The 16,732-nt window shown below is 43.7% G+C and overlaps 1 protein-coding gene across 2 annotated transcripts; it reads left to right on the plus strand.

The window, feature by feature from the left end:
- Positions 1–1,255: 1,255 nt before the first annotated feature.
- PLAC9 (placenta associated 9) lies at positions 1,256–16,720 on the plus strand. 2 transcript variants are annotated; one of them, XM_060275005.1, is made up of 4 exons: positions 1,256–1,496; positions 11,401–11,501; positions 15,082–15,199; positions 15,742–16,720. In XM_060275005.1, the coding sequence occupies exons 1-4, from the start codon at positions 1,442–1,444 to the stop codon at positions 15,750–15,752; spliced, it is 285 nt and encodes a 94-aa protein (XP_060130988.1). In that variant the 5' UTR covers positions 1,256–1,441; the 3' UTR covers positions 15,753–16,720. The 2 variants fall into 2 exon arrangements, with proteins under 2 accessions (XP_060130988.1, XP_034994552.2); XM_035138661.2 differs by having other exon boundaries at positions 1,270–1,496; positions 15,079–15,199.
- The last annotated feature ends 12 nt before the right edge of the window (positions 16,721–16,732 follow it).

A 16,732-nucleotide genomic window follows, 5' to 3' on the forward strand; every position in this document is an offset into this window, starting at 1 on the left:
TCAGTGTAGACCAGAGTAGACCCAGTCTGCAGGTCAGTCTTGTTCCATGGTACTATTTTCCCCAAACTATGCCCACTTGCCAATCAGCTTGTGCAACTCATGGCATCAGCTGATGGGCAAGACAACAGAGCACAATTCACTTTATTTTGTGTTCACTGTGCATGCCTGTTCACAGCAGGGAACAGGCCCATTCAGCCAAATCATCAGGATTTGACCTCCCCCCCTCCCCGCTTGTCAGCTGATGTGTGGGGGTCCTAAATACCCATTGCAGGCGTTGGCTGTGAGAAGGACTTCTCCCTTGCACAGCCAATACTTGAAAAATGCAGCATTCTTTCACTCCCCCCACCCCCAAACAGTCAATGGGGAGGGGAGGAAGTGCTCTGCCACATGGTCGTATTGGGGGGGGGGTGGAACAGGGGGGCAGCTGCCCATTAAATCAAGTAAATAAATAAATGAGAATACTCAACTAAAAGTAGAAATTGTAGAAAGGTTTTGAGAGATTTTTCTGAGCAGCTGGGGTCAAAAGGAAGTAATTTAAAACAGTTGCTGTCATTCCAAATCTGCTAGATGGAGCCAGACAGAGGATGGTGACAGGTGGGTGTCCTGCCCCCCCCCCATAAATCCTGGATACGCTCATGTTTTGCCAGTACTATGCTTTGGGCTTTCCAAAGCGGGAGGCGTAAGGCAGGCAATTCCCCTTGTGCTGCACCTGATAGCCAGCTAGCTTTCAAAATCCCTTGTGTGGAAACTGGCCTCATCTGAAGCCCAGAAGGTTCCCCATCCCTGTTGTAGACAATGCTGGGTGTGATAAATTATTTGTCTGACGTGGTATAAAGCCTATTTCCTATGCCTCTGATTTATGTTTCTGCGAGGAATCTTAAGTTTGTGAGTACATGTAAGATACTGGAACTATGGTAGCCTGCGCTGAGCTTTCAAGACAGAGTGGGATTCTTAAAGAAATCTAACCAAACAAGTAATAATAGGCCAGACTGGTGAACCCCACGTTGTTCTCTCCTGCAGAGTGATTAAAAACTCTGCACACAGAAATCCAAGGCAGCTGCTCTGTGCTTGATCCAATTCGTTGTATTCAGCGGAGCTCTTTTTTTTTTTTGGCACATTCCAATCTTGCTCCATATAAATAAATAACAAACTCTCACACAGCCCACCTTTCGCTTCAGCAGATTTGGCCTAGAATGCGTTTCCCAGGGTGACTGGTCCCTATGTGGAGTTTAAAGGGTGGCTTGGATGGGGGTGGGGAGAAAGGAAGGCGAGGACCGCCTAAGAAACTTGGCTCAGCAGCCAGAGACTATTTCCTCCCAATTCTCCGGCTGCCAATCCAAACTCTTCTGCAGAGGGCCAGTGCATACTGGGGAGAGAGGCTGCTTATTTCTCTTCATCTGCTGGACCAGGAGAGATTCCTCCGGACGGAGCCTCTGAAACTATGCTTTGCATTTGGCCTCTGCTTTTTATTCTAATGCTGAACGGACAAGGATTGGGTAAGTCTTTCAAAACTGGCAGCTTGTAGAAGCAATATCTGCTCGAGGGAAGAGCAGCCATCGGAAGCAAATTGTTAGAGATGGATAGAAATATAACGTGCTCATTCTTGGTTCAAAACAGCCAGCGGGATGTTTTAACTTCTGAAGTTCACATAAGGAAAGCCCTACATAATAAGCATGACCTCTGTGCAATTGGAGATCATGTTTTATAGACGCAAACTATAAACTTTTACAGGGTTTCAAAAATATGCAGCACTTGTCAGGCTTCACCAAAATGGTATGCAGGTTCAAGTGCAATTCACTTTTGTCAGTCAATCATATGGCCTTCTTAACAGCGTTCAGTTTGGGAGAGCTTAAGAAAGAATTATATTGCTGCGAGAACATCAGTGTTTCAAGAAGCTAGGAATGAAGATGCTTGGTAGCCTATTTCTAAAGTTTTTCCTTGGTTAATAGTGCTGTGTTTGCCACTATAAGTTGTTTTATTGGACTGCATATTGTAGTAGGGAAAATACAAACCGTTTGCATGATGCTGGATCTTAGACTCTTAGCGTGTAGAAGTATTTTAAAGATACCTTTGTGTCACACACTGCCATTCTTGAATAAGGGTGCAATCTAGTGAAGGCAAACAATATAAAGGGTGCAGCTCTTTGGAGTATACAGTAATTGAATTTATGGGGTCCCACTTCTGAATTAATTTGCATAGGATTTGGCTAAAATTTATTTCAGTAGAAGAAAACTTTGGCAGTGTTTAACTTTCTCACTGAAATGAACAGGGTATAAAAAATCCTTGCTAGACATTGCTTTAAATCTGCAAAGATTTTTGGTTTTGCCATGGGGTACTGGGGTAGGCTTTCATGCTTCTCTTACAGTCTCCATTGGGTACATTTTCCTCACCCCTTATACTTGCTGTTCTTTCGGCATTGCATAGAAATGCTAAAGGGCTGTGTAGACAGGTTGTTTTTGTGGCATTTCTTCAAGCATTAATTAATTTTATCCAGGTATATGGATGCTGCCTGCCAGCCTATATCACAGTAAACATAGGCTGCAAATCCCACTTGTAGATCCTCACTTCCCTCTTGTGAAGTTATAGGTAGGTAGCCGTGTTGGTCTGACGTAGTCGAAACAAAATAAAAGAATTCCTTCCAGCAGCACCTTAGAGACCAAGTAAGTTTGCCATTGGTATGAGCTTTTGTGTGCATGCATAGTTGGTCTCTAAGGTGCTGCTGGAAGGAATTTTTTATTTTGTTCCCTCTTGTGAGTTTGCTTTAGTTATTAGGTATGTAGAAGCAGTGAGTAATAAGCTGTAAGTCAGGACAATTCCCGCCTCTGTTCTCAATTGCCAGATCAAGCCACTGTCTCTCAACCTTGGCCTCAAATCTGCAGTCTGGGAATAATAATAATAATAATAATAATAATAATAATAATAATAATAATAATAAATGTAGAACTACCTTACAGGACTGTTATAAGAATTACTGAGGCAAACCTTTGAGCACTTGTGGCAAATGCCATGGAACTAATCCAACTTGCAGGCAGATCAGTTGATTGGCAAGCAGCACTAAATGCAGACGCAGTTGCAAAATAATACCTTTCACTTGAAATACATTCAAGTTGGGACTTTTCTTGTTGATTTGGCTCCCACCCCCACTTTCCTCTTTCGGATCTGCTTTAGTTGTACTACCTTCTTGAGTTGCTTTGTGCCTTGAGGATGTGTAGACATTACTGGCTCAAAACGCAGCCAGGCGGTTTTTCTTTCTCAGTTTGGCTCAAAACTGTTTTGTGGGGAAATGCATCATAACACAGTATTTTGTAACAAATAACAGCATAGCTGCAGGATACATATGGATGGCAGCTAACACTCCTTGTACACAGTTTCCCAAACCAGCAGTGGGAGTGTGCTGTGGAATTGCACACACAATTCCCCATTCAGCAAGAAATATGCACACATAGATACCAGCTCCTGCACACACACCTTTGAAAACTACAGTAAGTATTATTGAAGTGGCACCCACAGATAATGGCCAGAATGCAACCCAAATGGCCAAAGGCCTGGAAACGATGCCTTATGCCAGGGCAGTCTCGAGGAGGTCGGGTGCCCTGGTGCTGAAGGGCGGAGATCGCTCCGGCGCCCCCGCCCTCGCAGGGCGCAGCATGGTTTCCGCGTGGCTTTGCTGCGTGCCGCCCGGCCTGTCGGCCCAGCGCCCTGGCGCACTGCACCACCAGAGGTCTACCTAGAGCCGGCCCTGCCTTATGAGGAATGGCTTAGGGAGCTAGGTATGTTTAGCCTGGAGAAGAGAAGGTTAAGGGGAGATATGATAGCCATGTTCAAATATATAAAAGGATGTCATATAGAGGAGGGAGAAAGGTTGTTTTCTGCTGCTCCAGAGAAGCGGACGCGGAGCAATGGATTCAAACTACAAGAAAGAAGATTCCACCTAAACATTAGGAAGAACATCCTGACAGTAAGAGCTGTTGGGCAGTGGAATTTGCTGCTAAGGAGTGTGGTGGAGTCTCCTTTGGAGGTCTTTAAGCGGAGGCTTGACAACCATCTGTCAGGAATGCTTTGATGGTGTTTCCTGCTTGGCAGGGGGTTGGACTGGATGGCCCTTGTGGTCTCTTCCAACTCTATGATTCTATGATTCTAACTATGCAGGCTGTTCAACATGCCCAAGGTTTGAGAGGACTTGCGTTTTTCAGGCAGCAAACCCCCATAATTACACAGCAAATTATTTATTGTAATTTGTTCTTCTTAAGTAGCTCAGTACTAGACATCAAGGGATAAACAAACTATGTGGCAGGAAGCCCACTAATTTAAATCGAGGTCTGTGACAGTCCTATGTGAACGGTATGCATGTGTCCTGTTGTTTAGAGCAAAAGGAGCAGGCAACTGTATAATAATGATGATGAGGTTGATGATGATAATACATTTTTTATTATTTATACCCCACCCATCTGGTTGGGTAAAATATGTGTTCTGGAGGTGGGGGGCAGATGGTAAACCCTCCCCATCTTTATTGTTTATGTCCCTTCAACTTGTTCCCACAAGCACTTTTTACCTTCATATGGTTTAGATGCCAAGCTGGGAGGACAGTGGAGTGAGAGAGAGGGGAGGCCATGGGCAGGTACAGAGGATTTCGTGCCCAACATCTGTGTTCTCCTTTTACTCTAAAAAACAACAGCTGTCATCTGCCCCCCATTATATGCATGTTTGGGATATACCTGGGTTCAAGTGAACAGGTTTGTCACCATCACCTCTAGTTTTGTCCTGAGGGGAATCTCCAAAGCATTTTGTGATGGGCTCTGCAGATTAAAAAAAACCCAACCAACCTCAAATCACATCAGTGCACATGCAAACTCTCAGATGTGCCTAAAACAGCTTTTTCAGTGGTTGCCATTTCTTTCTGGCACCTGCAAACTTCTAATGTCCAGTTACAGCTGAAGTTATTTCCAGAGGAGTACACGAGAAAACTACCAAGAGAAAATTCCCCTCAATCTGTGGCAAGGGTATAGGAATCGATGGCAACTACTTTTACCTTAAAGTAATAAAAATATAATATGGCCACAAGTGTGAAAGGTTTTACACAAGATCCATGTCTGCTACAGCTTTAATTAAGACTCCATAGCTCTGGACAGTCCTCTAGTGCAGTGTTTCTCAACCAGTGTGCCTCCAGATGTTTTGGGACTACAACTCCCATCATCCCTAGCTAGCAAGACCAGTGGTCAGGAATGATGGGAGTTGTAGTCCCAAAACATCTGGAGGCACACTGGTTGAGAAACACTGCTCTAGTGAAATGTGTGAGTCTGGAACAGCCAAACCAACATTATTGTGGCTATAACACATTTGTTGGTCATCAAGGTACCACAAGACTCTTTGTTGTGTTTGCTGCAAGAGACTTAACACAGCTACCCCTCTGAAAAATATTTGCAACATTTTTATTTTATTTTTTAAAAAAACACTAATCCTAAGGTTTATATTCCCATCACAACTCACAAAACTCTGTTCTGCAGTGGTTTTGGCTCCCATTATGAGAATGCAAAGTAGCACAATCAGGATTTTATCCCTACAGTAACTTCATGGGCTTGAAGTCATTCTGATTTTATGAGATGGAATTGGGGGCAAGTTTTCACATTGTCAAACACAAATCAAGTAAATACATATTGATGAACGATTGTTTCGTTCTGGTTGGATTTTAGCTTTTGTTGTTTGAGCTTGCTGTTTTTTGTGCTTAATTGGGAGGTTTTATGGGTTAGCAACTGAAAAGTGTAGCCAGCTGGGGGAGAAACTTTGGATCCCAAAGGCAGAGTACAAATGAATACCCTCCAACATTCCTCAAATGAAAATAGGGACTGTTCCCACTAGACACCCCCATTTCCGTGTTCCCCACCCCCCACCGTGGAGCATTTCCTATCGGAAGAAAGGCAGGTGCCAACACAACTATGTCACCAGGACACGGCACACGTGCTCCTGACCGTCCTGAAAAAACCCCTTGACTCGATTTTATTTTGTTATTGGGTAGATTTACACAAAGAAAAACACACCAATAAGTAAACTTTGGAAAGGGGCAAGCTTAGATGCAAACACACAAAGTATTGTTATTTTTTAAATCAAGACTTTCTTCCCTCCCAGGGCAGCCCTGCCCTTTGCCTGCCCCTCAGAGCTGATACGTCACACAAGGCAGCGGCAGCCTTGGCAGCGGCAGCCTCTCCTCCTGCTCCTTGCCCACTCTCCAGCAGCTCTACAAGCTCCCCAAGGGAGGAGGCTGGCATCATTGGCCATGGAGAGGCCATGGGATGCTCCTGCCAGCCACTGTCACTGCTCGGTACAAGCCCTGGCTCATCCTCCTCTCCAGGCTCGGCTACGGCAGCACTGGCGGGGTAAGCCAAGATGAGTTTTGCAATTCCGGGACTATCCCTGGAAAATCGGGACACTTGGAGGGTATGGACTATTCCAGGGAGCTCAGATCTTCCAGGCTTGTCGGAATTATAACTCCAAAGTAATATACTTTGTAAAGTACTTTGAACACTCTGAAGAACTCTGTCGGTGCTAAGTATCACCATAATCACACAGACACATAACTCCATCTACCACTGAAGAGCAATTGAAAGTGCTCTTAGTCCTCTCAGAAATATTTATCTTCTTCCCGAGCGCAAGGAAGGATAGCCAAAGGAAGCGCAGAATTAAGCCAAGCGAGTTCTTATTACCCTGACGTAATATTTTGGACAGAGGGGACGTTGTCAAGTAAACGAAACCAAGTGGGACAAAAACACCCAGACAAAAATCACCTCGGCTCTGTGGATCTTTTGTTTGACCTCACGATATAAGAGAGACATGCATTCAGGTGCCTATATTTTCCAAGGAACCTTTTTCACGTTGCTTTGCTAGAGGAGGAATCTTTGTGCGTTGGATAGGATCCCAGGGAGATGGTTGACTCAGTTCACATGGGAACGAGCCAGACCCATTGGGTCTGACAGTCATACTGTGTTAACTGAGAATGCACCAAGAACAATTTGACAATGGCTGCTTTGAGGCTACATATCTAAGAAAAGAAATGGTGGGTTGTTTTTTTGCATTAATCAAAATAGGCTGTGCATAAGAAATTGTCTCTGCTGGAGAGAATGACCTCAGTATATTCCGCTCCCAGATTTCTTTTTAGAAATCAACTCTCACCCTTGGCTACAATCCACTGTTAAGAATCTTTGCTTTATTCTATCAGAACTTACATTCCACCCTGCTGCTTTATGAGGCTCCCGCACGCTAGAGTACAGAAGATAGCAACAACAAGAACAGCCTGAACCAAATTATTCAGGCTTATGAGGAAACTTCGCCTCTTTGGCTTGTCACCATTTTCACTGGTTCTGCCCCACCATGTCTTTATTTTAGCAACAGCATCACACACACACACACACACACACACACACACACACACACACACAAATAGCAAGCAAAGCATTTCCTCTGGCAAGTTGGTGGTTGGACCTCCTCCTAAATTTTGGCATTAGGCATTGGATGAGAGCTTGTGGCAGGGTCTCCAGGTGAGATGAGGTGGTTTGGTGTCTAGTAGGGTTGCCATGTGTCTGGAACTTCCTGGACATATCTGTGCCTGGGCAAAAAAAAAAATCCAACTCATGTTGGCAGTGTCGTTTTTGACTATTTTCCTTAAAAACAGCTCAAAAACTTCATTTTGTTTTGGTGAATTTGCCAAAAAAGCTCAACAGTTTTGGGCAAAACTAAAAAAAAAAAAAGCTCAACATCTCCCTATCTTTGAAGGTGTGTGTACTGCCTCATCTTGGAATAGGTGCATTTTCTGAAGGTGGGACGAATGCAGTCCAGCTCAAATTTACATTTAAAGAGCAATTAGTCCAGTTCAGCCCCCCCCCCAAAGTAGTGATATCCACAAACTTTAGCAAGAAAGGCTATCTGGAATGGATGGGCAGGGAAACAGAAGCAGTCCAAGGACTCTATTTCAGATCTACTTGGATAAACCATATATCTCCGAAGCCCTATTTCTGCCTGCTTGTTAAATGAGTTTTAAGCAATATGCAGTCCACTAAGCTTGGACACAACATATAAAAATTTAGACGTTTTGTCCCGGTTTGGAGTCAGAACGTGGAGTCACGTTCTTATCTTTGTGAAGATATGAAGCCAGAAATGAGTGTTGGGCTTGTGAACTAGGCTTTCCCTGTGTCCCAGCTTTGATGCAGAGATCCTGGTTTGTTAGTGAAGGAAAGATAGACAAGGGAGGAGCTGCCATGCCTGACACTCATTTTCAGCTTGGTAGAACATGAATGTCACATCTGAACCAGCCTTTGGGTAGCTTTTATTTTGAAAAGACCATTTTCTACACACCACTGGTTGTGCTCATGTGATTAAGGTAAAGGTAAAGGGACCCCTGACCATTAGGTCCAGTCGTGACCGACTCTGGGGTTGCGCGCTCATCTCGCATTATTGGCCGAGGGAGTCGGCGTATAGCTTCCAGGTCATGTGGCCAGCATGACAAAGCCGCTTCTGGCAAACCAGAGCAGCACATGGAAACGCCGTTTACCTTCCCGCTGTCTGTAGCGGTTCCTATTTATCTACTTGCACTTTGACGTGCTTTCGAACTGCTAGGTTAGCAGGAGCTGGGACCAAGCAACGGGAGCTTACCCCGTCACAGGGATTCGAACCGCCGACCTTCTGATCGGCAAGCCCTAGGCTCTGTGGTTTAACCCACTGCGCCACCTGGCTCATGTGATTACTTCACTCAAAACTCTGTTTCCCCCCCTCCATGCTGGCTGATGTTTTATCTTGGAATTGTGCTTCTCTTATCTGCTGTGCATGATGCATTAAAAAACAGGATTTTTAACTTACTGAGGTTTCCCCAGCATAAGTGAAAACAGAAACATTTTAATCAGGAATAAGTCACAATGAGTCCAGGAAAGCATTCAGCAAAAAAAAAAAAAACCCTCGAAGCTGCCATGCTTCTTACTCAGTGGCCCAAGAAATTCCAAGCAGATGTTGATACCACATGTGGAAACAGTTATTCTGGTTGCATCGTGCTGTGTGTGGCTTTGTGTCCTACGGCTAGGAACGTTGCCTCTTTAATTAGAATAACTCACATTAATTATTATCTGGTTTGAAAGTTAATTCCAAAACAAAAATGCTGTCAGACTTTTTTCCTCATCTGTTTATATTGCTGAGCAAAGCAATAGTTGGCATGGTATTGTTGTTAACCCTTAGTTGGATTAGGACTTGAGAGACCCATGTTCCAATCGCCACTCAGCCCAGAAACTCACCCAGTGACCTTGGGCCAGTTAATCAGGTTTCAGCCTAACCTACCTATGGACGCTAAGGTTGTTCTGAGAGAGGCAGTGCTTTTTTTTCCTTAAAAAATGTTTAGTGGCACTCTCGTTTTGACTCAAGAAAACCACCATTTTATAGTTCAAACCGGGAAAAATAAATACAGCAAATGGACAAAAGTACAAAGATTCACAAAATGTTTAGGGGTATGCGTACCCCTGCGTTCCCCAGAGGAAAAAAGCACTAGAGAGGTGAAGAGATTTCACTGGATGTAGGAAACCAGGGTAGGAATTTGAGGAGGCGTCATATGCCTGAGTGATTGAAGAGGTGAACATTTTGGGCAGCAGACAGGTGATGTTTTGCAACAAAGGAATAACCAGGCAGGAAGGAAAAGGTGGTGGTGGCATGAAGTTTTTAGATGAGTTTTAAAGCTGAAAATTTTCAGTGCTGTGCAGGGACAAAGTATACGACGGATCTGTGGGATATGCTCTCTGGAAGTAAATTAAGGGAAATAAATTCTTTTTGGAAATTCCATTATTTCCCATTGAGGTGATTATACATACCAGCCACAGGCCAGAGTTACCATGCCAAGTTAAAAACCTGCTGACAGCCTACGTTTTCTTAAACTGGCAGCATTTGTACTTATTTTATAGTAACATCTTGGGAGTTTCCCGTGTCAAGTGGCCTCTTTCATATTAAGTCAGGGAATACATTGTTGACATTTGCTGTTCCCCCCTGAAAAACATTTCCCAAAGCTCAGTGGTGGTTTAGCGTTACACACACTTTTAACCAACTTTCCTGACTTTGAGGCAAGCGAGTTCCACATAGTTTTGGTTGCACTCATCATTCTGAAATGGGTGGGGCCTCCACTACAAACCTTTTAAGGTTTGATGGTTGGCCAAATATTTGAGCAGGGCCTTTTCCCTGCTATTTAATTACATGTTGTTTTTCTTTCCATAAAGATTTAAAAAGAGATTGTTGTGTTGCCATTATGAGGAGACAGCTTCCCTCATATAAAAACAATGCTAAAGGCAAAATAAAGAAACCAGTGTAAATAATTAGCACTAATACTAATTTACTGTCGGATAAATCATCTTGAATTCAGTTGGCCAGAGTAAACATTCTAGCGAAGGCATCCCCAAACTTCAGCCCTCAAGATGTTTTGGCCTACAATTCCCATGATCCCTAGCTAACAGGACCAGTGGTCGGGGAAGATGGGAATTGTAGTCCAAAACATCTGGAGGGCCAAAGTTTGGGGATGCCCGATCTAGCGCTATGTGGACTGATGCACCTAATCTCACAGTGCTCCAGTTTCTGTTCTTACGTTTTTTAACAACAACAACAACAACAACAACATATTATTGATGTAAACTATATACTGTAAATATAACGAACAATATTACTATTTATTAAGGATCTAGACCACAAGCTTAACATGAGTCAACAGTGTGATGCAGCAGCAAAAAAAGCTAATGCGATTCCAGGCTGCATCAAGAGAAGTAATACCACCACTCTATTCTGCCTTGGTCAAATGGAAAACCATGCCCAGTTCTGGGCACCACAATTTAAGAAGGATATTGACAAGCTGGAACCGTGTGCAGAGGAGGGCGACTGAGATGATCCATCAACAAATAAATAATGTCGCTTACCCTAATAGAGTTCAGTTGCCTGTTCTGTTCTTTTGGTATTATATTGAAATACCACATGGTTGTGATCTTTGGCATATTTCCCTCCACACACTAGTAAACTTTAGAAAGAAGAGATCATCTCAGTGGTGTGTCACCCCTGATGAGCTTTGATGCTATAGGGCAGGCTTCCTCACTCTCGGCCCTCCAGATGTTTTTGGCCTACAACTCCCATGATCCCTAGCTAGCAGGACCAGTGGTCAGGGATGATGGGAATTGTAGCCTCAAAACATCTGGAGGGCTAAGTTTGAGGAAGCCTGCTATAGGAGGTCCCAGTTCTGCTGAATTGTGGAACCCTTAAGAGTTCAACTCTTCCGTGGATGTTCCCACACATGGGGGATTCTGAGTATTTTTCAAAACCTAAATATAGTGTGGAATAAAAAAACAAAACAAAGCCTAGGCAAAGTTTTAATATTGCTTGCTTCTCCCCCCCCTCTTGCAGTTGCTGCTGATCCTGTCACTGATCTCACAGGGAGTTCGGAGCAGAATGACTGGTGTGATGACCACAATACAATTCATAAGCGCTTAGATACTATCCAAGAGGTAAGGCGATCTAGCAGAGCAATGTTACAGGCACAGTTACTCTTCCAGTCTGTTCCTTGGTACCTTTCCAAAATGGCTCACACACACAAAATATGGGTCGCAGTCAAAGGGGCAAGAGATCTGTAATTGTGTCACACTGAGGTGGGGTGGGGAATACAACATTTTTCTTTTCATGAATCTTGCTTTAGACCAGGCATCTCCAAACTTCGGCCCTCCAGATGTTTTGGACTACAATTCCCATCTTCCCTGACCACTGGTCCTGTTAGCTAGGGATCATGGGAATTGTAGGCCAAAACATCTGGAGGGCCGCAGTTTGGGGATGCCTGCTTTAGACACTTACAAATAATATCTGAACTACTGTGCTGGGAAGGTTCAGGGGCAATTAGATGTGGCAGTATACCAGCAAGCAGGGCTATGGATTCATTATTACAGCTCATACATTGTGGATGGACTGTCTCAGGTTCAATCCTTGCTGTCTTTAGCTTTTTAAAAGGCTGTGAATTTCCTGCTCTGCCTTAAGTCCTTGAGAGCTGGAATAAACAAAACTAGGTTATGTAACCAATAGCTAATTACTGTACAGTGGTTTTCCCATGCAGATGTTAAAGCCAGGGTGATGAAGTGGATGGAGCACCACATCTAGGATTAAATCCCTGTTTAGGCATGATCATCAGTTTTGGCTTAGTCACCATCTTTCATCTTAACCTACCCCACGTGGTTTGTTATATGTTGATAACATGTTTGTGCAGGGAAAATCCATGTACGTTGCCTTGAGCTAGTAAGGACAGGTTAAATGCAAATCACCCATGATCACTTTGGGGAGTACAATTGTATCTTGGAAGTCGAACAGAATCCGTTCCAGAAGTCTGTTCGACTTCCAAAACATTTGGAAACCAAAGCGCGGCTTCTGATTGGCTGCAGGAACCTCCTGCAGCCAATCAAAAGCCGTGGAAGCCCCGTCGGAGATTCGGCTTCCAAAAAAAGTTCGGAAACCGGAACACTCACTTCTGGGTTTCGATCGTTCAGGAGCCGAAATGTAGGAGCACCAAGGCGTTTGACAACCAAGGTACGACTGTGCATGAAACTTTGTCTAGGCAGAAATCTGATTGTGAAATGGATTCTTGCCTCGATTCTTCATCCACGTTTTGCACAGAGCACTTTTATTTTACCTCGGTTTGTGTTTACAGCAACGTATAAGAACCTCTCACTGGCTGTATTTGCATGGAACATTCAGAGGTATGAGAATTAGCCTCAGGCTCACATACTTTGAAGAAAGCAGAAGCTTCTCCTTCCATTTTAACTATAGTTTACTATTGCATCTGAACCCCAAACTACAGTTAATCATAAAATGAGGGGCTTGCATTTCAAGATTAGGTAAACCTGTTTGTATTACTTGGTACTTTAGGACTTTAATGTGCTCTATATGATTTTGGTAAAGAAATTCATTTGTTTCTAGCTCACAATATCCATTTTCTTTTCTTTTTTGGCGTTTGTGTGTTCCTGTTTTTGTTTTCTTTGCAGCTCTATTTGCTTTATTTTGTTCTGTTACAATAAAAATAATATAAATTTATACACTCAACAGACAAAAAACACTCCTCCTATCAACCACACCAGAGGAAGGTGATTTAACATTACATGTACATGCAAACCAGGTCAGTCCCCGGTTAATCTCAATTAAGAAATAAATCAACACCCTTCTCCACTAGAGGGCAGCACAAGACCAGAAATGCTAATCCTGCTCTCTACAGATTATCTCTCCCTCCTTGGCGTAGGGTTGGTATACAGCGGATATAGCTTGCAAAGGATGAACTTCCACCTGCATCTGCATTTACTGTGGGAGTGATGAATCCAAATGGGCAAGGGGCACAATGGTCTTTTTTAAAAAAAAAGATTAAAATAACCTTTATTGAATTTAAAATAATTATAAAACAAAACAGTCAACTAGAATTCCAACAAAAAATACACAACAACCAAAAAATATATACAAATAAACAATCATAAACATTCAAATAAAACTTATCCTATCTTCTGCCATATTTATTGGTCTAGCTTCTACATCTTCATTTCAATATCCATATTCATATCATCTTATCCCGATTGACTTCCCCTTCTCTTCCTCCCTGGCTTCAAAGTTTTTAACTTTCCCACTGCATCCATTTACTTTCCTCTTGGGAATTCTACAAAATATTCGTTTTTAAAACCAAGTTCTTGCAGATATATTCCGAATTTTTCCCAATTGTTATTAAACTTTTTATTTGAACCACCCCTTATCGAATTTGTCAATTTGGCCAGATCAATATAACTAATTTCTCTTGCCAATCTCTAATCGTAGGGACTTCCTGGGTTTTCCATAATTTAGCGATTGAAATTCTTGCTGCCACCACTCAATACAAAAATATCTTCTCATCCTTTTTTTCACTTCTTGTTTGACCATACCTAATAGGAAAGGGGCACAATGGTCTTGCAACTTACGCACATTTAATTTGTGCAGCTGCAGTGTTATGTGCGTGGCAGCCATCCAGACAGCTGAAATCATGCAAGGCGGAGAGCTTAAAAGCCCATCATGGGAAGAACCTTTAAGCTCTCCGATTTGCTTACTGGGTTCTGGGAGGCTCTTGCGAAAGCCTCCAAAACCCACACAAGAGCCTCCCAGAGCCCATTCAGTAAAGCAGAGAATGTTCTTGTGGTGACCACAAATTGTTCCCCCAGTTGACTAGACAAACCATGGCTTTTCCCCCGAAAAACTTGGATGTTTCTTCCAGCCTTGCTCTTGCCTTAGAGTGACCTTTGTAGACTGGACATCTGCGATGGGGTGGTCAAACAAGCCTTATGGTTTCATAGCTGCAAAGTCTCCCGTTTTTCGCGGGAAACCCCCAGATTTTAATCTGTTTCCTGCTGGTTTCCCGAATTGAAAAAAATCCCGGAAATCCCCCAGAATTCCTACCTGCCAGGGAGGCTCCATTTTGGGTGCTGGCGCTGCCCGATTTCTGGTGCCCAGACATGGGTAGTGCGGCACCGGAAGTCACTTCTACAAATGTCTGGAAATGCGTAGAAGTGACTTCAGATGCCGCTCCGCCCATGCCTGGGCACCGAAAATCAGGCAGAGCGGCACTGGAAGTTGCTTCTACACATGTCCGGAAGTTGCGTAGAAGCGACTTCCAGTGCCGTGCCGCTGCTGATCCCGCATTTTTCAGCGGGAGACTTGGCAGCTATGTATGGTTCACATGCAACGTCAAGTCATAGCCCAAGACAAGATTCATAAGCCAACAACAGACAATGCCTTTGGATTGATAGTGGCTTGCTGGCACTTAGCGATGAAACTCACTGGGTGACCTAGGGGCAGTCAGCATCTCTCAGCCTACCATCCTACCTCACAGGGTTGTGGAGAGGAGAAAATGGGGAGGGGAGAACCTTGTACACCAGCTCATTGAAGGAAAAGTTGGGATATAAAGGAAACCAACCAACCAACCAAAGTTAAGCTGTTTGGCAGAGTTCGCGCAAATACTAAGCCATAGAACCAGGCTAATTCAGGAGATGCTGATAGAAGTGGATTACCCTAAATTTCGCTTTTCTTCATTAGCAGGTGGAAAAGACGGCTGATCTTCTTGACTCTGAAGTCAAGTCCCTGCTCAACACCATAAGTGAAACTGCATGGAATGTTCCTCTTGCTCCTGGAACTCCCTTGATGGATATCTTTGAAGGTATGAATCCCAGAGAAATGTAGCACATCTATTATCCAAGTGTCCACAACCGCTTGTAAATGTTGCAATTCAGCGCACAGAATGCAGTTGTACCCTGAAGATCACTTCACTTGGGGAATAATATGGTCGGTTGCTGTAGCCTTAAAACTCCCGAGATGCGTAACACTACTGAAATATCTGTTTCAAGTTCATCAGCTACTATTAATTGTTGACCTTCTGTAAATGAAGTAATCCTGTTCACAGAAGGGCTTTAATCTAGCAAAACCTTCACTAGTGGGGTGGGGAGAGAGGAAGTTCCCCCTCTGCAGGACCCTGTGCCTCCCCGAAATCTGCTCTGGAAAATTTGGTTACCTCTGGAATTTATTTATTTTTGGGTAGGAGAGAGGATCAAGTGAAAACTGCACCGCCTGCTTCTGTTAGTGGAAGGCTAACACTGGGATGTGACCCTTCACCTGCTTTTTAACAAATGCTGCCTTCTCTAGAAACCGATGGCTTGGTGGATTGTCACTACAATCTCCCTTCCTCTCTCTCTCATTCAATAGATACCAGTTGAGCTTCAAGAAGACGGACCAAAGGAACAGACTGTAATATCTATATACCTATATCTCCCACCTGCATAATCAACCCACATTGCACTCTTTTATAAGCTTCCAGACCAGACAGATGTCTTGAGACTTGGGATGGGGAGTACAGTATTCCACTACAAGTTCCTCTGTGTTATGATCTAATCGTACTGACGCGTAATACCAAAAGAGAAGTTTTCTTCCCATCTATCCTGAAGATTTAGAGAGTCCTAAAATTGTTTTTAAAATATCCTCACTGCAATGACCCCTGCGGAGAAGTTAAATGTCCCGGAAGGTCCAGCCGTCTGGCGGTAAAGAAAAAGGAGCAGAAATTAGAAGAGGTACTGTTGGAAGTTTTCACGGGGTACCTGGTAGTCTCCAAAATTGGGTTGCCATCTCTGGTCATGAAGAAATTTTTGTTCTTGTTAATTGGTCAAATTTTAGGATGGTTAACCTGTTAGCTAGGTAACCTGCAGCACTGGTGCCACAAGGGAAAATAAGCAACAGGTGGTTATGGCGCTCCTGGAGAGTAGGGGCAGGAAAGCATGTGAGCCTGGCTGCAGCACAGTCTTGCTCGCAAGCTTTCTAGAGGCACCTAATGCTGATCATTGCTGGAAGTACCAGGGTGGGAGTTTTGGTGTGGTCCAGCAAGACTTCCGATCTGGCAGTACTCCCCAGCTGAAACACCTTGTGAAAGCGCATAACTCCTGGACTTGTGGCACACTTGCCAAAAACTGCTTCCAAACTTCTTGAAATATCCAGGTTTGTCCAATGTTGGAAACAGGATGCAGAGCTCAGTGGCCGAGGGATGGGTTTGTTTGTACTGTAACACTCTGTCCTTGTGTCTTTGCTCAAGCCTTTCTTATGAAGGGACAGATAACCAAGGAGCCACAGTGAGCAGCCTAAGTGGAATGATTTCATGTTTTATGTAGAAGCTAGAACCCCTCTGCAACATTTGATGGTGCTTAAG

This window comes from Zootoca vivipara, chromosome 5 (genome assembly GCF_963506605.1).
Source record: "Zootoca vivipara chromosome 5, rZooViv1.1, whole genome shotgun sequence".
Taxonomy (NCBI): domain Eukaryota; kingdom Metazoa; phylum Chordata; class Lepidosauria; order Squamata; family Lacertidae; genus Zootoca; species Zootoca vivipara.